Source organism: Aulostomus chinensis, chromosome 21, assembly GCF_037954235.1.
Source record: "Aulostomus chinensis isolate RoL2024-O1b breed Wild chromosome 21, RoL_Achi_v1.0, whole genome shotgun sequence".
Classification (NCBI taxonomy): Eukaryota; Metazoa; Chordata; class Actinopteri; order Syngnathiformes; family Aulostomidae; genus Aulostomus; species Aulostomus chinensis.
Genome location: NC_141340.1, coordinates 21,923,499 through 21,951,423, shown reverse-complemented (window position 1 = coordinate 21,951,423; position 27,925 = coordinate 21,923,499). Strand labels below are relative to the sequence as shown.

At 46.7% G+C, this 27,925-nt stretch overlaps 1 protein-coding gene across 1 annotated transcript; it reads right to left on the bottom strand.

Annotated features, from left to right (window-relative positions):
* Positions 1 to 544: 544 nt before the first annotated feature.
* Positions 545 to 23,903, bottom strand: LOC147242049 (uncharacterized). The gene is given in 15 exon segments (XM_086191392.1): positions 545 to 1,083; positions 1,085 to 2,841; positions 2,844 to 3,682; positions 20,033 to 20,415; positions 20,522 to 20,740; positions 20,826 to 21,376; positions 21,501 to 21,728; positions 21,834 to 22,161; positions 22,328 to 22,769; positions 22,867 to 22,975; positions 23,073 to 23,134; positions 23,218 to 23,360; positions 23,444 to 23,556; positions 23,649 to 23,676; positions 23,773 to 23,903. Coding segments are annotated over 15 exon segments (5,394 nt in total). The 3' UTR covers positions 545 to 1,022.
* Between the last annotated feature and the right edge of the window lie 4,022 nt (positions 23,904 to 27,925).

Sequence of the window (27,925 nt, the reverse complement as noted above, 5' to 3'; positions counted from 1 at the left end):
TGTCTTTCGTTTAGATAACAGTTGTACCAACGTGTTGCTGATTGATTGATACACGGTGTTAATAAATATATTTTTATTATATGAGAGAAGTCGTAGTATCTTTTGTGTACGAACTTGTGGTCACGTGTCTAAGCAATAGTGCTCGGATCTCATCCTTCAACATCAGAGCTGTCCCTAGGTAGTTAATGTTACAGAATATTGAGTGTTTAGTAGATAAACTCTGTTTAAGACTGATAACTGTTACAAGTTTGGTCGTATTATAGTTTCCCTGAACTCATCAGGGTGGTGCCCCGTATAATTAATATTTAATATTAATTAGTAATGTATTTATTAATCGATAATTATATTCATAATTATCAATTATCATTATTTTTGACCAATTCGCTCTTCAGCGCACAACAGTTAGAGACAGGGTGAGAAGCTCAGTCATTCGGGAGGTGCCCAGAGTAAAGCTGCTGCCCCTTCATGTAGAGAGGAGTCAGTTGAGGTGGTTCGGGCATCTGGTGAAGATGCCTCCTGGAGGCCTCCCTGAGAACGTGTTCCAGACATGCCCAACCGGGAAGAGGCCTCGAGGCTGACCCAGGACACGCTGGAGGGACTATATCCATCTGCTGGCCTGGGAATACCTCAGGATTGCCCCTGAAGAGCTGGTGGACCTAGCTTGGGAGAGGACAGTTTGGGCAGCCTTGCTGAGGCTGCTGCCCCCGCGACCCGGAACCAACCGGATAAGCGGAGGACAATGACAACGACAGCGATACTCAAAGAATAAAAAATAGGTGAACCGAAGGGTTAATAGAGTCATACCTTTATTTGGGATGGTGTAACCAGAAGATGCTGCTTCTTCAAAAACAAAATAAAACTGAGCCTAATGTATCTGTTGTTACTTTTTTTCCAAAAAAAAAAAAAAAACACAAACGCAAATGAAACTGATGATGAAGGAAACTGAAGTGATACAAGGAAATGCTGGGATGCATCATCAGTGATGTATCCTGGGGTCACTAGGTGTTTCGGGTCTCGCAACATCAGACACCCTTGCCCAGGCGACCCAGCCGGGGTTGATAAAGCCCCAACTTGCATCCCAGCAGCAGTCCACGGATCAGCCCTCTTCATCCACAGCCACTGGGTGGCCTTTTCTGTGGCCTCACTAGCGGATCTAATTGCCTCCTTCTTTGCTACTCCTACAATTCCCAAGCGACTCGGGACTTTGCAAAGTGATCGTCCTGCAAAACCCCTGCAGCCAACTTCTATGGGCTCATAGAAGGTCCTCCAGCCTCTCACCCTACACTCCTCCACCAGCTCCTGGTACTTGGCCCGCTTTTTCTCGTTGGCTTCGTTGATTTGCTCTTCCCAGGGTACTGTTAGCTCCAGAATGATCAGGTGTTTTGAAACCTCGGAGGTAATGACCATATTTGGACGGAGAGATGTTGTTATAATGTGTTGGGGGAAACTCAGCTGCTTTCCCAGGTCAACCTGCAGCTGCCAGTCAGATGCCGTGTGGAGGAGGCCTGTTGTTAAACGCTGGCATGCATGGGGTTTCTCTCCAGCTTTGATGAAGGGGGCTACCCTCTTTGGCGCATGATGGTGCTTGCTGGAGCTGATGGCTGAGGCTAAGCTCTCTGCAATAGCCTTAAGCACCTGGTCATGGCGCCAACGATAGCGACCATCAGCCAGGGCGTTTGGGCAGCAGCTGAGTAGATGTTCCAATGAGCCTCTTCCAGAGCAAAGAAGGCAGGAGGGTGTTTCACTCTTTCCCCAGATATGGAGGTTCGCTGGGCTTGGCAGGGCGTGGTAGACCGCTTGAATGAGGAAACGGACCCAATGGAAGTCTGCCTGGAGGACATTTGACCAGGAGATCTTGTGCTGTCGTGCGCTCTCCCACCTTGTCCACGCTCCCTGCTGAAGTCCCACTGCCCTGCTCACGCGCTCTTCCTCCACGCCTGCTCGGACCTCTTCCTGGATCAGGTGGTGTCTTTCCCTGCCGGGGGTCTGGCTGACCAGGGTCTCTGGGAAGAATCCAAGGCCTGCTCTGCCTGTCGCCACGGTGCCCACCAGTGCCTTTTGTCTCAGGCGTGACTCTGCCACCTCCACTGCTTTCCCAGTTTCCCACTTTCTCCCTGTCCTCACCTCAATGCCAGCTGATGACACCTTGCAGTCCCTGGAGTCCCTGTACTGTAGGGCTTCTCTGGTGCGTGTCACTATAAATTCTTCAGTCAGGCCACTGAAGGGGAGCTGCAGTGTGTTGCTCGTCCCATACAGGGCAGCACTGGTGAGGCTGCGTGGAAGGCCCAGCCACTTCTAAAGGTAGCCGCTGATCTTCCTCTCTAAGGAGTCCACTGCTGTCATTGGGACTGAGTAGATTAGCAATAGCCACAGGATTTGGGGCAGGATGGAGTGCTGGTAGATCCAGGCTTTAAATCTACCAGGCAGGCCAGACTTGTCCACCTTGGTAAGCCAAGTTCCAAGTTCTGTGCTGGACTTGAGGATAGCGGCCAAGTCTTTCAGGCTGGAGTCAAAGAGTTTCCCCAGACTCTTGATGGGTTGTTCTTTGATTGTTGGAATGGTAGTTCCCGAGATGGCAAACCGGAACTTGTCAATCACTTTCCCCTTCTTCAGCACCATGGATCTTGACTTAGATGGTTTGAAACTCATTCTTGCCCAGGTCATGAGTCGCTCAAGCCCTTGTAGGATCCACCTGCACCCTGGAACTGATGTTGTTGTGACGGTCAGGTCATCCATGTAGGCTCTTATGGGTGGCTGTCGTACGCCTGACTTGATCAGGGGCCCTATGCATTCCACCTCAGCTGACTTGACCACCAAGTTCATGGCTAGAGTGGCAAGAGAATAACAGAGATGGTGCAGCCTGCTATTATTCCCTTCCCAATACGATGCCAGTCTGATATTCCTGACCCAGAAATGACCCTCATGCTGAAATTATTGTAGTAATCCAGTATGAGGTCCTTGATCTTATTGGGAACAGGATGGAGGTGCAAAGCGAGCTTGACCAGCTTATGCAGTCTGGACCCATAGGCATTGGCCAGGTCCAACCACAAGACAGCTAGGTCACCTCTGTTCTCATGGGCCTCTCTGATTAGCTGTGTGACGACTCCGGTATGCTCCAAGCAGCCAGGTGTTCCAGGGATCCCTCCCTTCTGTACTGATGGGTTGATGTAGTTGTTCTTGAGGAGTAACTCTGTCAGTCTTCGTGAGACGATGCTGAAAAACACCTTCCTTTCCACACTCAGGAGTGAGATGGTACGAAACTGGTGGATGTCTTTCAAGTTCTCCTCTTTGGGGATCCATACTCCCTCTGCACACCTCCACTGGTCTGCAACTTTCCCGCTCCTCCAAACTACCTTCAGGATCTTCCACAGGTGCCGTAGAAGCTCCAGTCATCGCTTGTAGACCAGGTAGGGAATGCCACTGGGACCTGGATAAGATGCTGAGCAGACCGTCTTGATGATCTCCTCAACCTCCTTCAGGCCTGGCTCCTTCAAGTTGAATTCTGTTGTTGGTGGGGCGGGGCTGATGAGAGCTGTGTTGGGTTCCAGTTCTTGCTCTCTTTGAGGATCGCTCACTGTGTCCTGAAGGAAGCGATTTACCTGCTCTATGGAGCACTGAAGCTGGCCACTGCACTTGTCCCCGAGGAGTTGTTTTGTGAAGCCAAAGGGGTTGGCATGAGTCACTGATAATAGTCCACAACTGTGAACTTGACAGTTGATGGAGGTCCAATTCTAATAGACTTTCTACCATTGAGAAAAGTTCACACGCACACACACTTTCTCTCTCTCTCTCTCACACACACACACACACATACACACACACACACATATTGCTAATTCTATTCTTATTTCTAATGTTGTACAACCAAAACAGAACCAGCAAGCCTCAGGCAGTTGCAGTGGACACATAAAACCAAAAGTCCTCCTCTCTTGGGTCAGCTGATTAATTCATCGCTGCCTGTGTAGGCTTTGCAGCTGCTGCTAAACACTTTGCAGTTCGAAGTGTGTCGCCCTGGTGACAACATCCTTTTCCTTCTTATCAAAATAGAACAAACATGATCAAAGCCAGACATAAGAGAAGATCCACAGCATGCTGACAAAGGTTACAGGTACAAAGTAGGAACTGAGAACACACAACACTATGTAGTAGTCTTACGGGCAGCAGTGGAGAGGGTTTTTTTTGGATCAATGAAATCCATTTAGCTCAGCAATTTCTTCAGCAACTTTTCTGGCCATCTGCTTCCTCGACTGGGAGGAGATACAAACTCGACATTTGGGTCGAAAGGAAACATTAGAGAGCTGCGCATCACATGACACTGGAGAGACGGTCACCAGTGTGGCACAATCTTTGAACGCAACTTGTATTTTGTCATAAAAAAAGATTCATTCAATTGAATTAAATTGAATGTGTAGATATTTGAACAATTTATTCCATTTGGTGTATTTGGATTCCACAAATTTTTAGGTTTTTAATTTGATGATGTTTGTGGACATGTGGGGGTCAGAAGGGCCACCAGCATGTTTCTAACAATGTGAAATGAGTGGAGTGTCGGGATGAACACAATCAAGTTTTGGGATGTCTGGCTCAGCGGACAAGTCTTTGAAAAAAGATTTCTGAAAAAAAAATATGAAATGACAAAAAAAACAGCAGCAGCAGCAGCAGCAGGCCAGTGAAGCAGGGGTGAAGATGAATTGAGAGAATTGCAATGGCAGTATAATTCTGACCGGGCCAAGCTCAGTGATTGATTACCCACCTTTGTGTCACTGACTACCTTTTTTTGTCTTTGAGTGATGGATGGAATTTTCAACCCACCTGCCAATTTTGGTATTTTTCCATCTTAGTTTTTGCTGCAGAAACATTTTTAGAGGGAGAAAAATAAGTCATGTGCAGACAGAAAGTTATTTTCAGTACAGAGCTCAATCAGGGGCCGACATGGCCAGTGCTCAGGTCCGGAGAGGCAGTTTTATATGCAAAAGTAATAATTGCCATGTGAATCAGTGCCAGTGTGTAGTATTTTGACATGTTAATGTTAATTTTGTCATATTTGGATATAAAATTTTCATATTTTGATAAACAGAGCTAAAAAACCTTTTGTATTAAGTCATGCAGTAGCGAGACATGCATGAAAACAATAAAAGCTGACTATTTCTACGTAATGGTCCAATACATGTTATGATAATTATTATGATTATTCAACCTCCAGTAACCATGTTAGAAATATGTAAACTGACCAGTTCAAAAGCTCTCTTGCTGGGAAGCTGGCAGACATGATGTATTATGGTCATTCTGAGTCTGCTCAGCCTCAAACTGCAACCACGACCGTAACAAAATAAGTACCCGCCCTCTCTTGGAATCATGCTGCCCTGCTGCTACAGAAGCTTTCTTCTGTGCTTGCTGCTGTGTGTCTTAACTAGCCTCCTGTATAGCAGCAAGCTCTTTGCCTGTCCAGAAGAGTAAAATATCTATCAGTATTATGAAACCAAACCTTTGATCAAAGGCTTTGGGATTATCAAGTGCTTGCAATTTACAGTTAAAAGAGGCAGTTGATTGGTTGAACTGCTAAAACCTTTTCGGCTGACAAAGAAGATAAGGCTCAAGTGGAGAGCTGGGAAAATATGCTAAATGAAGATTTCATAGTATTTATGTGTGTGTACCATTCCTCATGTTGTGGGGACATACATTCTATTACACAGTCACAGTTTGGGGACACGCCTCTTTTTGGTCTTGTGATATAAATAATTCAAATTCAAATTGAAGACGTTTTAGCACGGATTGGGCACTTCTCCAGGAAATCAATGCATATCAATGTAATGTCCTCTGAAATGATGAAAACACAACACTCTGTGTGTGTGTGTGTGTGTGTGTGTGTGTGTGTGTGTGTGTGTGTGTGTTTCTGTTTGTGATTGCCTTGAACCATTTCTGTAAAAATAAAAAGACGACTCTCTCTTCCTTTCCCCTGGTCCCAATGTCTTACACCAAACAAGCAAAGTGAATCATTTCCATCAGGATTTATTCCAACTTTAATTGTTAGAAAACCTAATTAAGATCCAGATGATGTGTCATTATCTACAGTCATTGCCCAAACACAACCTCTTTCTGAGGTCATAAATACTCACAGAGTTCAAATACAGAGTTAGAAGACCTATGAGAGACATAATCAGTCCATTCACTTATTTAAATGTCATATTTTAAGTTACTGCGAGGATCGCCACACCTGTCACCAACCAGAATCGGAGCAAGAAAACTGGGTTTAAAAAAAAACAAAAAACATCATCAACTGTGAGGATTTGAGCCACTGCATCATACTTAATTCGGGCTGTTGGGGCAGCTCATTGGGGACCGAAAACCTATTAATGATACAGGTGGGAAAAAGTTGAATAGACGGAGGCAACGAGACACAAGGGAGGAATTAACTTGTATACATGAAGGAAAGTGGGAAACACATACCATGATGGCACCCAAGGATCTCCAGCAAAGGTTGCATAGTGATCATAGATTCCTGACATCGTACACAGACAAAACATCCCATACATCAGCATTCCTCATATCCCAACATTCCACAAATAGTTAGCTTTCTAAGGTCAGTCCAACCTTTGAAGGATTGCAAAAGGTTAAAAAAAAAAAAAGATCAGTTTACCGCAGCCCAATTATCTCCACCAAGGTTTGGTTTTGATTTCACTTTGTCTGCCTGTCTGCTGGAGCACTGGCCAAGCAAGAACCCATTACATTTTGGGGCACATCCATGATTTTTCTTTTCACTTTCTTTACCATTGCATCATAGGGTTCTTTTTTTTTTTTTTTTTTTTTACATTTTCAGTGATTTCTCAGGGAAACATTACATGGACTTTCATGACAAATTTCAGGTACATTGGAGATATTTCCTGACATAGAAAGCAGGTTGTGGATTTACATAGATTCATAAAAGTGTGGGCTATCAGAACTCCCTGAGCACATTTTGTTGATCCCTGGGTGAGCCAGTTTAATAAGAGTTTAAATCAAGTGGAAGATTTGTATTGATCAAACCCAAATCAGACCCAAATGGGGGTCGCCCCAATGTCTGTCAATGTATTGTTGATTCTTCTGGAACTGAGTGCTGCTTCAGATCGCAGGGATAATCAAAATTATTTACAATAAATTTGAGATGTAACCTGTGCTTTGGTTTGGTTTGGTTTAGCTGGGGGGTCTCGTACTACGCTCCGTATCAGATGCATCAGATGAAGTGGAAGTAGTGATCCCGTGGTTTGACTAGGGGGATGAGCTCCCCCTCAGCCTAGGTTTGGATTGTGATAAGTAAGAGCTCTTTTTTATTTCCTGATCATTATTCACAATTAACATGTCACCCCAACGAGGCCGGAGGAAGCTGCTTTTTTATAAAGAAACAAGAACCAGTCACAATACAGACTCAACAAGAAGCCCATTACTGGTCTCTGTAGACAGCTAGAATACATGCATTGTCAGAAGAGGATTGGCTGTGGACCCCCACGCCTCATGGTTCGGGCCTTAGGGGCCCTAGTGTCCCCCATCAAGTCTGGCACAGGGAAGCCAGTCTTGCAAAGTCTTAACACCAAGATTATGGACAGTGGGTGTGGCTCCTCTCCAGCAAGCATATCACAACACTGCTGAAATACAGGTTTGTCTGGGCCTGCCTCGCTGCAAACTTCTAGTTCAGTTAAGAGCATTTGGGCTTTCATACAGCGGATGTTCCCATCTTGAAATGTGATTTTTCTAACATGTTTATGTCTTGACTTTGGAGGAAGGACAAAGTTACAAGCCCAATTCAAAGTTTGAAAGACCTGCTACATGATTACTGTTTGCTGAAGAGGAATTGTAGTTGTAGCTTGTCTCAGAGATGGAGGCAAGAAAATACTTCAACAATCATGGCAGGTGGGGGGGCTGAGGCCCATTTACTTAACTTGAGCTACAACATCCTGAGAAGAGATGATATCATTCACTTCCTGTTTGGCTTCTTAGCTGAACGTATGAATGAAATATATGATACAGATCCCCAAAAAAGTGTCAAAGTAGGAGGCATGTTGCACCAAACTGCAGCACACCAGCACTGCGGAAAACACTTCTCACTAGATTGTTTGTCTTAGTTTAGATGTGCGATGACGTTTGTTTCAACATGGCTAAAGGAATTCCTCTAGCCAGGCTGCCCGAGATATGGATTAGCTGTCCCCTTCTCTGTGTCCAACTTTCTCTCTTTCCATCTTACACACGCACGCACGCGCACACACACACACACACACACACACACACACACACACACACACACACACACACACCTGATTTCTTGCTACTTTCCTTAGAGCACATGTGGCCCTCTGGCTCAGCTTGCCAGTGTGGATTATACCTCTCTCACGGCTATCATGATCTTACACAAACAACATTTGTCAGCTCATTTATCACTGTTCCCCCCGGTTGTCCACTCTTGTCTATTCATCTGCACTCTATTTCTGCATCCCTGCCTCTGGGGTGAAAATGCATCTTACCTCCACAACTGAAAATAACCCCCAAAAGTCCCCTTTGATATTTGCACAAATCTGCAAATGTCAACGGCAATAGTGACGCTTGACTAATTCTCTAACACCCGTTGTGTTTCTTCTAACTAGACTGGACGAGGCACCTTGTAGAGAAGCTGCAGTGCATTTTCATCATAACAATAGCAATGTATTTTGGCAAATATAATCCACGATAATCCACTTGTGATCATGTATGAAAACTGCAGTGGCAGCAAAGTGTCGTGACCAGAGCCTTTTCCTAGTGTTTCCTTTATGTTTGGTTCCTTTTTCTCCGCATCCTCCTTGTCCTCTCATTGTTGCAGGGGGATCCAGCTGAAGAGCCGTCTATACATGAAAAACAGAAAGAGGTCTTGAAAGCATACAATAGTTATTAAATAACAGCTATTATCAGTTATGTTGCTGGTGTCCAGAGAGGAAGACACTTTTGGAATATCAGTGGCAGAGCTTGTTCAAAAAAGTGGTTTCTGTCTCCAGTGCTATCACAGCAATCATGAGATACTGGACATAACAAGAAATAGAAGAGGATGTTGCAGTATTCTGCATTTCCTTTTGATTGCAGCGATTTGCAGCTCTGACCATCATTCAGCGATGTGTTGGTGAACTTTGCCCTCCGCCGGCCTCAACGTCTCAATCACAGAGTAGGAGATGTCGGAACGTATCAGCCGAAACTGACACTATTAAGACGTGACTAGTTTGGGGGAAACACACACACAAATAGTGGAACTGTTCATTCATCCACCCATCCATTTTCCACTGGTTAAGGGTCGGGGGTGGAGCCTATCCCAGCAGCCTTCAGGCAAGAGGCGGGGTTCACTCTGGACGGGTCACCAGTCCATGGCAGGGCCAACACATATAGACTGACAACCATTGGCTCTCCCAGCCACGCCTACAGTCAATTTAGAGTCTGGATTAACCTGGTCCCCTCTTGATGTCTTTGGACTGTGGAGGAAGCTGGAGTACCAGAGAGAACCCAGCAGGAACAGGGAGAACATGGAGACTCACCAAGAAAGACCCCGTCTCCAGCTGGGGGTCCACCCACAACCTTCTTGCTGGGGGGGCCACAGTGATGACCTCCACGGCGCCACCCTTTCTTTTTTTTTCTTCCTTTTTTAACAAAATGTTACTGTGATCTGTCATTTATTAATTAATGACTCATTAAAAACTTTTCATTCCTGGGAAAGTAAAGAGCTTATGAACTCGGGTATCAAAGTCAGCTGGTGTTACTTCAGGAAGGGTTTACAGTGAGCAGTTATTCTGATCTTGAACACAAACTTTGTTCTGTCTCCTTGTGGATTCCAGTGTATCTCGACACAGAGAGAGAAAAAAATGATCAATCAGCTGGAAATAGTAAAAACCAATATTTTGAAGAATGTTTGATTTTATGATGCAATAGTCATGTAACCAGACATTACATTGTTGGGCCTTTTTCACACCATACTCCATGCACAGACACCCCCCCCCCCACACACACACACACACACACACACACACACCACATACACATTCAAGCACATCATTCTGTCAAGCACACACACACTGCCCCTCTTATGAATTAAAACCTGAAACTTTGTTTCTTTCTGCAGTGACCTGCTAAGCACATGGATGAAAAAATACATGCCGATCCCCTGATTTCCTCAAGCCCAAGTGAAAAAATGAATACCACCATAGAATTCATGATTTTCTGTTGAAATAGTCAAGGGAGTCAAAATAACAACACAGACATGCGCCCATGCCTTCATATGCTCAGATTCCAACAGCTCCTCTAAAAACCTGAGACTGAGCGTGGCTTTTAACTTGAAACATCCATGTTAGACCTCATTTAAAAAATAATTTTGTGGAGCAGCAACACCAATTCATATCTCCATGCGAGACAGCTTTCCAGAAAATACCTCAATTTTAATACAAATGTGTCTACTGGATACACGGAGGGTAACATGCAGCACTTTCCGGAAAACATCCCCAACACAACAAAATCAATGAAGTCAGAATGGTTGCTAGCATGCTAAGTTTACTTTAGCCCAGCATGTTACTACTCTGAACTGTGTGCTATGCCGATGCAAACTAAGAACAGCACAGTGTTCTGGTGAGACATGTCAGACATGATGGCTATTTGAACTGCATGCACTTGCTTCTGACATCTATTATGTAGCTCTTGTAACTGTCAATCACCCAGGCTTGGAGACTTTAATGTAACAGGAGGTGTACAATAGCTGTCAGCAGCAAGGGGTAACAAATACTGCAGCCATCAGGCTTTGCTTCCTGTTTATGAGCCTAAACTGAGGCCTAAAAATAATACTGTATTATGTTAGAACAAAGTAGTGCATAAGAGCATTTCAGGAAAGGCCCCAAGTTCTCTCATGTGTCCACATCTGTTCTCCGTCCCAACTGACTTCAGAACAGCACGATCAACAGATCATAATGTCCACTGGCGGCAGTGGAGCTCCTTGCTACTGCTACCTCCAGATATCCAGAATTGTTAGCTAGTATCTGGAATTACTGTCAGATATTTTAAATTAATAAGCAGTCCTCTGATGAGGACACGCCTTTACTGTTGCAACCTCCGCCATATTTTATGAAGCTAATATACAAATTGAGGGATGAAATTCAAGGTGAGGCCCTTTTTTTTTTCAAATCTCTCCCTGGTTGGTGATACCACCTGTCAGTCAACCAAATCTGAACCTCTCAAAACAGCAAATGACTCACCAAAGTTCATAGAATTTGCTGACGTCTTGGGCGAGACTTGAAATTATGGTAGTCTGCAGGGAACACAGTGAAATCCAGAACCATCAGCCAGAAGATTCAGTCAATAAAACAAAAACATTGCTATTAAAGGTCAAATCAACGGATCAATAAAATGGTCAGGCTCCATCCCCCGGTGAGTCCCACCCCCACATGGAAGCTGGCTAATGGGACAATGTTCTTCCACAGTAAGTTCATAATTCTGTCTTATCTATTTAATTCCATAGATATATACATCCATATCATGCAAATAATCACTCCTGAAAATTTAATATTCCACACAAATAGAATTTATGAATCATGAAAACGTAGTTTTTCATGCTCTTGTAGAATAACTGACCACTGAAGCGTCGATGTAGCAATGGTTAATGGTCCCGATGTGGACAGTGTCTCTGAATGTTCATGAATGTATTGATAAATAAAGACATTTAACATTAAGAAATGTGTCACACCTGTTATCATACCCACGAGGGATGTCCCCATTTCACAATATATCGCTGCATCATTGTGGGTTATACTACAGAACATCCAAAACAGGATTTCCTGCAGTTAAATTGCTGTTGTAGTTTGTTTCTGAGGACAGATCACTTTCCTGATTTCCTTGCTGAAAGCTGCTGCAGAGCTTTTGAGCCCTGAGAGCTCTACTGCTCTCCAGTCTAGCCCAGGGGACAGTCAACAACAACTGGTCAATTAAACTCCAGCCAGGGAGGGTGGAAGGCAGGGAGGGAGGAAGGTCAATAATGTAAGAAGGGTCAGACAGGATTGTGACTTGAAACAAGCAGCAGACCTAGAAATCAATTGTACCACCTAGAGTAACAGTGTGTGAAGGCCAGAATGGGCCTAAACACACTCACATTTTCTATTCAGCTTTAACTAATGTGTCTTTTGTCCAACCTGGAGTTGATCAACAAAAGTTTGGTTTGCTTGAGCAACAGATTTGTTGGCAGGAAAGAAATGCATGATGTCCTGTACATCGTAGCATTGACACTGTTTATTACTGAGTGTTTTTTCCAGAATGTCTCTCCAAGAGGAGTTTATAAATGCAAGCAGCGAATATGACCTAAACTGAGGTTTCAGTGACTAATGCTCCCTAGCAGCTGTAGTAATTATGACCAGAGGGAGGTAGGGAATCAGACAACACCAATATATTATGAGAAAGTCTGTCTAAGGTGAAACGTTAGGTGATTGAGGAGTCCCACAAATGCTGGACTTTGGGCTGGAACTGATCTGATTGCAGCAGCAAGGGGCTTTGCTGTTTTTGATGGACATCCAATGTAAGACCACTATTCTCAGAAGGAGTTAGAAAACATGAACCAGCACGATCATCTGTACCTAACCATTAATTTCCACCAGATATGGCTGATTATATCTATCCTCTGCACAGCTGCCAGCCCAGCCGTCAGCATTTCAAAAGTGTTGCATTTTGCCCACACAGCTTTGTCAACCTGCTCCGATTTTGCTTGTGTGGTTGTTGTGTCTTGGTTTAAGTGCTTCTGTCACATTTAGGTAGAGCGTGTGCTCACATCATGCCCTTTTCTGTCTGTTTTTTTATGATCAGGAGTCTGCACATGGTTTTACCATTATGTCATTCATGTGGGGACTTCCTGTTTGGCTCCATCTGCTCTGTGCTGCTTGACGCGCCTTCCATCAAAATTTAACTCGCCACCAAGTCAAGCTGGTGAAATCACAAGTATCGTTCAGGATGGCCGTGACCAGCTCCAGCCGTGTCTGGTGGAAATTAGGGCTGATGTGTTGTGAGGCACAGACCAAACAGGATACTAGGTACAACATCATCTTTTTATCAACACAGATTTTTAATGATGTTACAACAGAAGAAAGTCAAAACAGTCATTTAAATTAGAGGAAAGGCTGATTTCTTCATGCAGCATAACTTTATGCGGCATTACAGAGAAATAATTTACTGAGAGCAGTTCGTTGTACAGCCATGGTCATTTACAGAAAGAGAGAAATCTCTCTTTCTCTCTCTCCCTCTATATACTGTATATATATATATAGAGAGAGAGAGAGAGAAAGATGGAGATACATACATGCATATGTTCTTGTTTTTGTTTCAACACATATCATATACACAGTGGAGCAGAATCTCTAACCCAACATTTTCCTGTCATATATTCCCACATGTCGTAATCACGTGGTTTTACTGCTGCAACATTAATGCTACTACTGGTTTCTTATAAATTACACATGAGATGCACTATATTGTGCTTTTGTAATTCAATTTCATCGTGTTGTTATTTGTTTCCCATCTCACAAATCTAATGAAGGTCAGATACTGTATATAACCCTGCTGTTTATTGCATTTCTTTATTGATTTAGAATTGGCAATAAAGGAAATTTCTATTTCAGTAATTATCAATACATTCTGTAACCTTTTGAGATGAGATCCGCCCTGGGTATCTCAAGGCTCTGGATGTTGTAGGGCTGTCTTGGTTGACACATCTCTGCAACATTGCATGGACATCGGGGGTGGTGCCTTTGAGTGGTAGACCAGGGTGGTGGTCCCCATCTTTAGGAAAGGGGACCAGAGAGTGAGTTCCAACTATCGGGGGATCACACTCCTCAGCCTCCCTGGAAATGTCCTGGAGAGAAGGGTCACATCAGTCGTCGATCTCAGCTCGAGGAGGAGCAGTGTGGTTTTCATCCTGGCTGTGGAACCGTAGATCTGCTCTTTATCCTCGCTCGGTTACACACACACACACACACACACACACACACACACACACACACACACACTTCTACACTCATTGCATATTCCATATCGACATTATCAGCAACCTTGTTTCGCGTGATTAACAGACACATCAGGAGGGACTGCGAGTAAGCAGAGCTGCTGCTTATGTTTATGTGATGTTACTGGGCTCACAGTAACGTTACTAGCAGTTGTGAGTTGTAGAGGACTGGGATGTTTGTCACAATTTCAAAAGAGTCTGCTGCCTTAACTTACCTTTGAAATATATATCTCCTCTCCAGAGCTTCTCCCCTCTGCAAAACTTTTTCTCCTCTCCACTGTGTGTGTGAGCACTGTGCGTGCACAGCTTTCACTACTGATTGGCTGTTACCCATGCCACACCACTGCATTTAACTAATCAGATGGTGCTGTTGGTGGGACAATGCTGGAGACAGAGTAGTGACTACAGACAGAGAGGTGCAGCTGCATCAGGGCTAAGATAACCCTGTTTTAAATTTATCTCTTCTCAGCCGTCGGATTAAAAAAAAAGGGGCCGATGCCAATATGCGTCAAAACACTGAATATCAGAGCAAATAATCGGCCCGGCTGATAAGCAGTCTATCCCTACTAAGTACAGTTTTCTATAATAAGAAGAAAACACCTAAAATATACTGAGATCACAACATGACAAAAATAGTTTCAAGTCAATGTAGAATGTCACAGTGTAATGTGTCGGCAGTCATGCCGGCACCAAGCTCTAAAAGGAATATGAACGGAATATTCTAAAGCAAGTCATATCTTAACCAAAGGGCTGTCTGGTGTGGAATAGGGCCAACAATTGAATTAATGTCATGTGGCCCCAAAGAGAGGATCCTAATTCTGGATCTCAGTAAATCACTAAGGACCAACTATGTAAGACTTTGAGTAGACACTAGATGTTTGAGCCATCCGTCACAACCCTCTCACAATGCACCCAGACATACCAGCTATTTACCTAAAACACAGCCAGTCACAGCTGAAAAAACATTATCATGTGATTATTCTTCAACTCTGAAAATCCCCAAAACTTAAAAAAAATGCAACATTAGACAGATGGCTCCTTATTGCACTATTTCAAGGTTGTAATGGGCTCTTGGCCTCAACGAAACACATTGGAGTCTTCCCAATCTGACCTGCAGTGAGAGTCAGTGTGGGGACTGGGTGCTGGTGGGGGTGTCTTGGTAATAATTGCATCCATCTATCAAATCCCAGGTCAGTGACACCATTTCAAATAACAACATCCTATGGTGCAGCTGCTGACTAGGGCATTGTCAGCAATGTTGTCATGCGGTGTCCATTGACCACTGTGTTGGAAATTGGCAACAGGACAGGCTTGGGAAGAAAAAGCCCAACAGAAGAGATCTGGAGTTTGACCCAGCACTGCCAAAAACCTAAAGAGGAGAAGATAGCAGCCATCAGGTTAAGGACAAGGCAATGGGTTGTGAGTTTGAGATGGCCAAGAAAAAATGGCACAGAAATACACAGTTTTGGGTGTAACATAGGTAGAGTACGCTAATGTGAAAGAGAAACCAAAGTAAAGAGTACATTTCCTGTAGGCGAGCAATGAACACTGGATTCAAAATCCACCTGAAAGTAATTAAAATGAGATGATGAACATAGTGTATCTTCTTGGAGGTACTGCTTGAAAAATATATGATGCAGTATATTTAAATCTAGTACTGCCCTGATAGATGACATTTTTGGAGACTTTGGAGAGAATTTACTACATTGAGTATAACTGAAACAGCCTTAAAACTAAACTTGGGGCCATATGTTCATACAATTGAGGGCACTAAGGTCAGTATTCTTACACTGTATATATCAAGCAACTGAATGTTTGATACACTCAAGCCATAAATTCTGGCATACAGTTTGTTCAGGGAATTGTATCCCACGGCAACCCCTCATGAGTGGGATCCGCCAGTACAGTCTTCTAGAAATAGGATGGGGATATTGCTACCTGTCATTGTGGTAAAGGTAGAAGTGTAGGTAGAAGTGAATGAAACAAAAGCTATTGAGTGTGACAGCCCCTTGCTGTGGTGGGTCTGGCTTGTGTTCCTTGTGTTTGCAGGTACAGTGGGCGGGACCTTAATCAGAAAGCACCTGGCCAGGCTTCCTGAGTCTTTAAAAACTAGCCATGGCCGGCTTGCTCTCCCTCTCTGAAGGACCTGGTTCCCTCCAGCACTGTTCTATTGTTTGGCTTCGGCCTCATTCTTTTCGTTTCTGCATTTTACAACACCTTCGCACACATTGTTACACGCATCCAACGACAGACACACTGACATCCACACTTCCACATCTCATGTTGTTAGTATAATTTACTGTATTTATTTGAATAAATATTGTTACTTCGTCTACGTCTCTCCCTCTTTTGTCGTGGCTTTTGAGCCGGTAATGAGTGTCAAAGTGGGGGCTCGTCCGCTCGTTCATTTGGGTTTTGTGGTGTTTGATCGGTGAATTTATGATGGAGTGACGCCAGCGTTTTTACTACAAAGCGTCTTTTTGTTGACCGGGAATGTTCGCAGCTTTGATTAGCTAGGTGTGGAGGTTTGTCTTTCATTTGGGGGATACGCAGTGAGTAACTGTTAAGTTGGATGTTGAGTTCTTTGAGCTGGAGGTGAGGTAAGTGTCAGCTGGTGTTCACGTTGTTTCAGAGCCATTTTCCCCTGTTAGGCTGTAGCAGTGTTGCTCCTTTGGGCTTCGCTGTGTTTGTTTTTTTCTATAGTGCTGGGGTGATTGCAGTTAGAGCTTAGTTTCGGGAGCATGGCCGTGGTGATGGGTGGGTTGCCATTAAATGGTCGCTCTCTCAGGCCAGCAGGCTTAAGTGCGTAAGTACCCGCCGCAAAGCCTAGAGTGACTTGGGTGAGTAAGTGTAGTTAGTCTCGGTTAGGCAGTTTAGGTAGAGGGGATTGTGTGCTCCTGCTGGGGTCCTGGCAGGCCTTGTGAGCACATTGCTGTCACTAGCCTTGTTTCTCTTTTTCTTTTCTTTTTTGAGAGGTGTAGTGGGCTTGTCTCTGGTTTGTATGCCATGGCTGAGGTGGATGAATTCGTAAAGGCTCGTCAGAGGAGTTCTTGGATCGGTGCACGAAAGAGCAGCTTTTAAAGATAGCAGACCATTATGAGGTTGAGATTTCTGACAAACGGTTGTAAGATTCTGTTAAAAATATTTTGCGGGCTAGCCTAACTGAGATGGGGGTTCTGCTGGCAGTGGGTGCACAATCTGCCAACTCTGCTAAAACGAAGGGATTGACTCCATCAGTGGGTGCAGTTGGTGTGCCCAGTAATCTGACATTTGAACAGCAAAAGGAATTGTTATTGTTACAGTTGGAACATGATAAAATGATAAAAACGGCTGAGCTGGAGAAACTGTTGGCGGTGGAAAGGCTCCATCATCAAACGGAGCAAATGAAAGAGTGGTTGTGGTTGTCTTTAGAACGGTGTAGGTTGGATTTGATGAAGGATGGAAAGTCTGTTGCTGGCACTTCTGGGGAACTGGTAGGTTCATCGGCTCTTTTTGAGAACATGGGCGATTGTTTTGATGTGCTGGGCAACTTGCGACTGCTGCCGAAGTTTAATGAAAAAGATCCAGACTAATTTTTTTCTTTGTTTGAGCACGTCACCGACTCGAGAAAGTGGCCGGAGTCTGTGCGCACGTTAATGTTGCAGTGTGTTTTAACCAGCAGAGCGCAGGAGGCCTATTCGTCTTTATCCGCTGTTGAGAGTCAGAATTATTCTGTGGTAAAATCCACTGTTCTTAAGGCTTAAGAACTGGTCCCTGAAGCGTACCTTCAGCATTTTTGGACATGGAGGAAGGCAGATAAGCAATCTCACCTGGAGTTCACCCGTGACTTGTCAGTTCATTTTACGCGCTGGTGTGCTGCATTGAAAGTGGACTCTTTTGAAAGTTTATGTGATCTGATAGTTTTGGAGCAATTTAAAAATTAGATTCCTGAGAATATTGCCACCCATATTAGCGACCAGAAGGTAAGGACTGCCATGGAGGCGGCTGCTATAGCAGCTGATTATGTTCTGACGCACAAGCGTGCATTTGGAGACAGGCACGCTCGAGGCCCTGGTCCTACTGAGGGTGTCGTGTATTCTCCTCCTTATCCACCTAGGGCTGGTGTGAGGGAGGCAGAGAAGGTTTGTAACTTCTGCCATAAGAGGGGTCACTGGAAAGCTGACTGTTATGCTTTAAAAGCTAAGACTAAACAGCCCGTTACACATCTTTAGCGGTTCTATTTGAACAGGTGCTTCCGACAGAGGACGTGGATGAGAGCTCATGTTGTTCAAAATGATGTTCTTTTGAGAAGGTGGGTTCCCCATGGTGACAGTTTTGTTGGCGACCCAGTCTTTCAGGTTGCAGTGCCAGTTAAATTTCGGGATGGTGTGCTGAAGTTGGCACATGGTGATGCTGGACACTGGGGGGTCAGGAAGACTTATGATCGAGTGTTAAAGCATTTCTTTTGGCCGCGTTTGAAGCGGGATGTTGCTATGTACATTACGACCTGTCATACATGCCAACTCACAGGTAAACCAAATCAGGGAATAGCACTGTTTCCAATCCCAGCGATCAGTCAGCCTTTTGAGCATTTGATTATTGACTGCGTGGGTCCGCTGCCTCCTTCCAGGTCTGGTGCTGTGTACCTCCTCACTATAATGTGTCAGACTACACGCTATCCGGCTGCATAACCGTTGCGCACGATAACGGCGCGGTCTGTTGTACGAGCACTCAGTCAGTTTATTTCGGTTTTTGGGATTTCAAAAAATGATTCAGTCAGATCAGGGATAATATTTTTCCTCCCATCTGTTCTCCCAGGTGTTAAAGCAGTTGCACGTCAAACACATTAAAGCCTCTGCATACCATCCGCAGAGTCAGGGGCCCCACGAATGATTCCACCAGACGTTGAAGTCCCTGTTGCGTGCGTATTGCACTGAGATGGAACGAGGCTGGGAGGAGGGCTTGCCCTGGTTGTTGCTGGCTGCTCTGGGGGCTACACAGGAGACTACTGTGTTTATGATTTAGTGTTTGGACACACAGTGCGGGGGCTGTTATTTTTGCTTTGTGAAGCAACTCAATTGATTATGTGAACAGTTTCCGACACAGGTTGTATGCAGCTGGGGTATTGGCAAACCAAAAGTTGTCATCCGCGCAGGGTAGGATGAAGAAAATCTTTGATCGGCGTGCTGAGCGTCGAGTCTTCAGTGTGGGGGACCGAGTGTTAGCTGTGTTGGCAATAGTCACTTCTCCTTTGCAAGCTAGGTTCTCGGGTCCTTATGAGGTAGTGAAAGCAGGTGTCTGAGCTGAACAACATAATCTCCACCCCTGAGCGCAGGAAAAAGACTCAGATGTGTCATGTGAATTTGTTGAAACCTTATTATGGTTGTGTCTCCTCTGAGCTTCAGGCTGTTGAAGCTCCAGGTGCTCCAGGGAGTGCACGCCCAGCTTGTTTAGCTGGGAGAGTGTCTACTGTCCATGCCCCCCAGTGTGTGCCAGCTGAGATGGAGGATGGCCTGCCAGATTTGGATCCCACAGTGTTGCAGGGACGGCTGAAAACTCAAGAGTCCTTGTGTAAATTGCATGTGTTGCTGGGACATATGTCAGAGTCCAAACAAAAGGATTTGACAGAACTGATTGGGTTGTACACTGGTTTGAAGATGGGGCCTGTTCTTCTCGGTCGGCGGGGTGGGCGGGCGCATAACGATACACCCCGGCCGGCTTCCCCATTGGCCGCCCGCCCCAGCGGCGGGAGACCAACGGGAGTGCTGCTATGCAAATTAGCCACACGCCGGCTCGGTAAGGACTCGGAGGCGCAGTTATCTGTGGCGGAGAGCCCGAGGGAGGTGCTGTTTGTCGCGCTTTATCAACAACCGTCCATCCATCCATCCACACGCGTAATAGATATATAGATTCAGATTTACGTTGAATGAATGCTTGTTATAAATAAATACATGAATAAAAAGGAACTATCAAAGTGTGACAAGCAAGAAAAAACACAACACCAGGGCTTTGCAATACCGATATATTTTATTTTTTAAAAACCTTCAATGTTCTCTCTCTGGCTGGCTCTTTTCCTGGCCAGCCAGAGTTCGGGGTGCAGTCCCTGCGACATGGCACAGAAGTTTTCAGTGCTTTTGCCGCCGCCGCTCACAAGGCCGCTTGCAAGGCCGCTCGCAAGGCCTCTGAAAGTACTGTGGCCGTAGTCTTTCCTCAGCGGCAGGCCACAGAGCTGGCAGATGTGGATCTTGTGCAGCTTGTGAGTGTTACGGGCAGGGACTCGCCCATCCTCCACCTCCACGGCGACCTGCTTCCTGACGCCAGGAGGTGAAGGGAAGGGCTCTCCTCCGTAGCGGCTGTGGCCGTACTCTTTAGTTTTTTCGGCTGGCCACAGCGCGAGCACAGGAACTCCACCCCGATGAGTTCCCCTGAAGGGAGAAAAGACAGACCATGACCTCAAATGTTAAATGAGCGCGTGCGTGAGAGTGAGTGAGTGAGTGAACGAGCGAATGTGAGTGAGTGCTCCTCCCTGACAGCATACCTGTGTACTTCCCGGGGTGGGTGTAGTTTTCAACCAGTGTCAGACCCAGGCACTCCTGCGTCAGCTGGTTGAAGCCGTGCTGAAAGGCGGCGCTGTAGCAGCGCAGCGTCGTCCGGGTTGCACCGAGGCCCTGCCTCGCTCCTCGTTCCACCTCACCAGTCCCTCCAGCAGGTAAATGTGGAAGTGGAGGGCGCTGCCTCCCTCCCTCGTGCCTGCGAGGGAGGGAGGAAAGAAGTTAGAGGAGGACAGACGCAAAGAGTACGAGAGTCGAAGGACACATCTCATGACGCGTGTCACCTGGGATGAAACGGCACTGGTGGAGGTGGAACGACTCCAAGGAGCTGGGGCCTCTGGCGCAGCGAAAGACGGGAGGGCCTGACCCCCGCTCTGGTGACTTCCCCCACTTTCGCGTACAGGCTCACCCCCTCTGGATCCTGGATGCAAGCCAGGTGGTGACGCTGCGTCCTCCAGATCTCCTCCATCCTGGCGCGGTTGATTAGCGGGACCCCCATGGTGTCTGTGAGGTCCCAGAAGGAGTCCAGCAGTACCTGGATGAGCCTCTCCGTCTCTCGGGCTCCCCTGGTCTGACGGTGGCAGTGGCGGGCCAGCTCCTTGGGCGTGGGTGTCACCCTGGCGTCCCTCCCCTGCTGGGACCGCTTGGCCTCCACCAGGCGGGCCACATCCCCGCCGTCCCACTCAAACACGGCCAAGGACAAGCGGACCATGAAGGTGGGGTACACCTGGTGGCTGCAGCTGTCGGTGGTGAGGCCTCTAGCGAAGCGACGCGTGAGGTGCCACACATCCAGGCGCACCACCAGCTGCTCCCAGCCCCCGAACATGGCAGCCACCTGCAGAAGGAGAGGAAGATGCATTGGAGGAGGAAAACTTGACACGTGTACACAAGCACCAACACTCTCTCTCTCTCTCTCTCTCTCTCTCTCTCTCTCACACACACACACTTGCACCCCTTACTTTGCAACGTGCGCTGGCCGTGGTGCAGCAGTCCCGGTCCACGTACAGGATCCGGGGAGGGTCCCATCCAGCCTCCCTGTACCGCCGTACCAGTCCGTCCACCATGGGCATGAGCCCGTCCCCCTCGGCGGCGGTGAGGACAGAGATGAGCACCTGCCCGTACTCGTTGCCCACATTGGTCACCCACTCGGCCGTCCCTGCGCCTTCCCCCGCAAGCTTCTTGGTCATCTGCAATGGAGGAGAAATATGAATAATTCCCTCCTGTTTTTTTCCCCTCCCAGTCACCCGTCAGCGCCAGTCGGTCCACGCTTGACCAAAAATGTGACAGCTTGCCTTTTTGGTGGAGTCCATCTTTAAGATGTCCCTAAGGATGGACATGACTCTGGCTTTGGTCTCTGTCAGATGAGGGAGGGCTTCTCGTACGTAGACAGAGAGGAGCCAGTGGACGTTGGGTACCGTGTGCAAGGGTAGGAGCGACACGCGCCCAGGCTGTTGTTCAAAACCCGGTACCCCGAGCTTGCGCAGCATCGACAGGTACAACATGGACCTGGTCATCCAGTCCCTGCAATGCTGCTCCTCCAGGTAGGCATGGAGGCGGGATGCCAAGTTGCCCAGGGTGCGCTCCTTGAGCTGCCTGATGACTGCTTTGTCACAGGACAGCCTGTCAAAGGAGGATGGAGGAATTGAATGTCAAACAGGCTTTATCACATGGCACCCCAACACTAACGACAGCAAGTGTTATGAGAGTAAAACACTGTCAGTATTCAGGCCTGCGTTTTATGCATTTTCACATGTCCCAAGTGTGCTGTCGTGCCGCTGCCGCTTACTTGTAGGTGAGGACGGCCGGGAACATTTCCTGGTGGGGCTGGGCCAGCTGCTCCACGACGCAAGTGGCCCAGGCTACGTACTTCCGCTTGCACGAGCCACACTCAAGGTACTCGGTGCCCATGAAGTACCAGATGGTGGCGTCCAGGACCCTCTGCACCGTCCTGAACAGCCCAGCTCCAAACAGTCGGTGGCCGCAGTCGGGGCACACCAGCTTGTATGCCCACAGTTTGTAGGGCAGCCAAAGGAAGAAGCGGCTCTGGCAGAAGGCGTGGTGAAAGGCGGGGGCTGTGCGTACAGCGGACGGGGCCCAGGGGGGTGCCACCACATGCGTAGGTCCGGGGTGAGGACCGATCTCCCTCCGACATCGCACGTCAAGAGGGCCCAGCCCAGGCATTCCTGATTCTCCTCTGGCAGTGTCTGCCTCCAGCCCTTGGGCAGCAGCTGCAAGCGTCACATTGATCAGTCAGCGGTTACGTCGAGACACCCATCTCTAGCTTTTAGGTTTCAGCTCTTTGACATGCATGAGATAAATCTGTACCTGTGCACTGGCTGTCCTCCTTCATCCCCCACGGGCTCGCCAGCGGGAGTGGGGGTCTGGAAGAGGGAGGGTTTGGGTGGAGGGACAGCTGGCTCGGTGTCACCAATCTCTGTATATGACACACAAACACACAAGAGTCACACACCAGAACATGTACACACACACACACACACACCACGAGTCAATATTCACTTACGAGACTCCACTTCCATGGGGGCATTGAGGAGATCTGTGTCTGAAGGCTCAGAAGTGTCGACGGATGCGGCGCCTGTAATCGCACGCGGAAAAGGATAAGTGCACAAGTCGAGTGTGCTCACACGTGCGAAACGTGTAGAAACAGGAGGGACTTACTGGATGAGGGATGCTGTGCTGGCTGGTGGGAGGAGGAAGACGCCATCACCACCGCTTCCACATCCCTGCCCAGTATGTACGTCTGGAGCATGTACATGCCCCACCCAGGCCTCACCTTCTGCCTCTTCACCCACTCCACGTAACTGCAGACAGCGAGACAACAAACAGTCAAGGCCTGGTCATCCCGTCACTTTAACCGGACGCACCTCAGGAGAGCAACACTTACGATCCCCTATCAATGGTGGCAGCCATTTCCGGGAAGGGCGTTTTGATTGTTAGATTAGTTTGGGGCCCTGGGGTTGGGCCACCTTTTATGGAGGGGGGTGTGACAGTCCCCTGCTGTGGGAGGAGGAAGACGCCATCACCGCCGCTTCCACATCCCTGCCCAGTATGTACGTCTGGAGCATGTACATGCCTGACCCAGGCCTCACCTTCTGCCTCTTCACCCACTCCACGTAACTGCAGACAGCGAGACAACAAACAGTCAAGGCCTGGTAATCCTGTCATTTTAACCGGACGCATCTCAGGAGAGCAACACTTACGATCTCCTATCGCCGAGGCGTGGAGTCATAAAGGTCTCGCAGGGTCACTACGGAGTGAACCCCGAAACCCACGACTGCCCCGTCCATGCCGCACACCGAGGAGTGCCCCTCGCACATCCTGCGCCTCTCGATGGTGGCAGCCATGGCGGCGTTTTGATTGTTAGATTAGTTTGGGGCCCTGGGGTTGGGCCACCTTTTATGGAGGGGGGTGTGACAGCCCCCTGCTGTGGTGGGTCTTGCTTTTGTTCCTTGTGTTTGCAGGTACAGTGGGCGGGACCTTAATCAGAAAGCACCTGGCCAGTCTTCCTGAGTCTTTAAAAACTAGCCGTGGCAGGCTTGCTCTCCCTGTCTGAAGGAATAAATATTGTTACTTCGTTACTTGGTCCGCGTCTCTCCTTCTTTTGTCGTGGCTTTTGAGCCGGTCATGACATGAGTTATTAAAGTTGGTTTTTGGAGCTTTCAGACATGATGGGCTTAGAAAGGACACGGCAGCAATTGTGATGTTCCAATCTGATGCTTTTCTCTGCAAATTATTTTCAATTCTGTCCAGAAGTCTCATATTCAGCCCTTCAAGAGCCAATGCAGTGACACTAATTATGTTCATCTGTAAACATCAACTCACAACAGATGAACAATAAAACCAACAACAGATGTTAAGTTAGTTTGCTTGACTTGTAAGGCTTATATATAACAAGTCAAGAGTAGAACTGGCCCACCGATTAAAGAAATGACTGTAATTAATGAAAGACCCTTTTCCACAGAATCTTCTTTTAAGATGACATGTATTACAAAGCTGGATGTTGATTGGCTTTGCAAATTAATCCTAATCCTTGAGCATGTTCATGGGAAAGAAGCAGCAATTAATTTCAAGTGACATTATCAGACCTGGAGTGAAGTGTTAAACATGAGATGATGATACCTGCAGGGAAATTCAGATCCATGTGACTGGAATAATTACAGTAGCAAGAAGTTATTGAAACACATCCAGTCTTAGTATGCATGTTCATAGTATGTTTGGTGAGTAGTTTTTTTTGTAACTGTTTAACTCTTAATACACGAATGAATGTTACATAATTAAAATGAAACAATAATCATCCATCGATTTTCTATGGCTTATCTTGTTAAGGGTCGCAGGGGGGTTTGGAGCCTATCCCAGCAGCCTTCAGGCAAGTGGTGCTGTTCACCTTGGACAGGTCACCAGTCCATGGCAGGGCCAAGATGTATATGCTGCATCTGAATTGCCAAGTACGTCGGATCGTAGGTCGCAGAGTAGGTCGTAGGCTGTCCGAAACCACAACTGGCATGAGTAGCGACCTACTTCACAACCCTAAATTCCAGCCTAAACATGCCCACATTGTAGGTCGGTTCAGGTGCATCCTACAGAGCTACCTATGGCCCACAATGCACCGCGGACTTCTTCTTTGTCCCCTAAAATATTGTGGACACGCAAGCAAAGTTTGCGCCACCAACAGTCTCCCATTCTTATGCAACACGAACATTTATAGTCATTGTTGATGACTAAAGGTGTGAACACACCTTTACAGGTGCGTTAATGTGCTTAGTAATAGAGAATGAGTGAAAGGTACGTTCAGAGTGGTGTGCAGTACAACACCCAGGCAAGCAGGTGGGGGCTTACGTTGGTGCTGTGTACCTATTTGCAGTATCTGTGCTCTGCCAGCAGAGGTCGTGCTTCACCACCAATCTTCTAGAGTGACTGAATGGTGCTGCTGTGTTTAGGTTGTAGGAGTAGGCTGCAGCGGTAGGTCGTAGCAGTAGGACGTAGGTTGCCACTTGGCAATTCGTACGCAGCACTCGACAGACAACCACTGGCTCTCAGAGCCACGCCTATTGTCAATTTAGAGTCTGGATTAATCACGTCCCCTCTTGATGTCTTTGGACTGTGGGAGGAAGCCGGACTACCGGAGAGAACCCACGCAGGCACAGGGAGAACATGCAGACTCACACAGAAAGATGCTGTGCCCGAGCCAAGGCTCAAACCCAGAACCTTCTTGCTGTGAGGTCACAGTGCTGACCATTGCACCACCATGCAGCCATACCAGAAATGATGATTTTTTTTTCCACAGCTATAATGTTTATGTAATGTCATATCAATGAAAGTGCATGCTTCATCTAAAATCTTTGACTACAGGGTCAATTCAGGAGATATGCAGTGTTTCTTTTTCACCTTTCTCAGTCTTAGAAGTCCATTTATACATTTGTGAGTCATTTCTGGTGCAAAGCTGATTTTTTAAGCAAAATCAAAGTAATATTGGCATGCTATACATCATTATCCAGCAGTGGAGGGGAGGCTGTTGCTGAGGTGGTTTGTCTTCTGGGTCCATGTTGGCTCTACTTTGTTAGAAACGGTAGTTAGGATGAAGATTTGTGACGGTAAGGAGAACAGATTTAGGTTTAAATCCCAGACAACAACCAATATCATGATGGATTAATTGTGTGAGGCCACTGAAGTGCCAAGCTGGAATATCAAGACTCTGAGAAGGATAGATTCACTTCATACCAGACCTACAACTCATGAGGTAAAATGGTACGTCATGTTTGTCGGTGCTGGCAAGGACAAGTTTGACCTGGGACACATGGAAGGCCGGGTGAACGCAGAGGCTAGTAGGTAGACAGAGACGATCCGCAGTGGGACTGATTACAGAGTCAATTTCAAATGGACTGATGTATCTAGGGGCTAACTTCCTGGAGAAGGACTTCGAATGGATGTTGTGGGACGAGAGCCAAACTTTCTGTCCAGGTGAATAGACAGGAGCAGGAATCCATTTCCGGTCAGCAAAGCAGCGGTTCTGTTGGGAGGTGGGAGGTGCATTGTAGTGCAGCCAGGGCATCGCACCAGATACATTTGCAGTGACGGATGTTTTTATGGAGACCAGGGGTTCCATTACCTAAATGAGTAATTGAATGTTGTATTTGTGTTGATAAAAACAGTACATGGAATGATAGGCACACATGTTGGTGATGACGTTTATTGAAGTAACAAACATTTCAAACATTTTCTGTGCCATGTGGAAGTTCCAGAGGGGGGGCCTGGGAAGCACAGGGGGACTGGCCATCCTGCCTGTGTAAAAATAAAACCCAGTGTCAGTCAGTGGTAGTCACTGTGCAAGGCATGGTACAGTATTTTGTGTTTGTTTCATCTGTGTGTATCAAGTCATTTAATTTGTGTGTAGCAATTTCAGTAAGCAATGGCAATACTCACCTTTTCCTGGTTGTCTCATCAGCAGGGGGCGGAGGCAAAAGGGTGAGACTGGCTCAAGGAAGCTCCTTAAGAGCCCTAGGAGCAAACTATTACTCCTAGATGGGGGGGGGGGGGGTACAAGCACGGGCAATGTTCATGTAGAAGGTTATGCATGTGGATGTATTATTGAGTCAACATAGTAATTTATATTAATGTAAATATTTATTCAAGTTATTCTGTTGAGATGGTGGGTTTTATGTAAATATTTATGGAGGAATATGGTTGTGGTCTCACCTACACATGGTGGGCTGGTTTGTCTAATTTCCTGCAGCCGGGAGGGTATAAAAGGCAGCCAGGGCTTTTTAATGGGCGTTGAGTGTTGGTGTCTCATGCAGAGGAAAATAAATGGCACCTTGGTGTCTGCAATTTTACTTCCATCTCAGGCCTCATTCTTAAAAAAAACTTCAAGCCACCACCGGCCAATCCGACAGATGTGATGGCGGACTGAAGTGACTGCAATATCCTTCTCATCTGCGGAGAACAGTGGTGGTTGGTAACCCAGGGAGATGTCAAAGGGAGACAGGCCAGTGGCAGTGGAAATGTGTGAATTGTGAGCATATTCAACCCAGGGGAGGAACTGGCTTCACTGAGAAGGGTTGGTGGACGTAAGGCATCTGAGGGTGGCCTCAAGTTCCGGATTCATCCATTCCGCCTGACCATTGGACTGGGGATGATAACCTTAGGTGAGAGAGACTTTGGTGTTGACTGTGAGACAGAACTGTTTCCACACCTGGGAGGTGAATTGAGGTCCACAGTCAGACAGAATCTCCAGGGGGATGCCTTGGAGATGGAAGATATGTTAGACAAGCAGTTTAGCGGTTTGAAAAGCGGAGGGGGGTAAAATGACATGCTTTAGAAAAACAGTCTATGATGGTGAGAATGGTGGTCATACCTTTAGAGGGGGAAG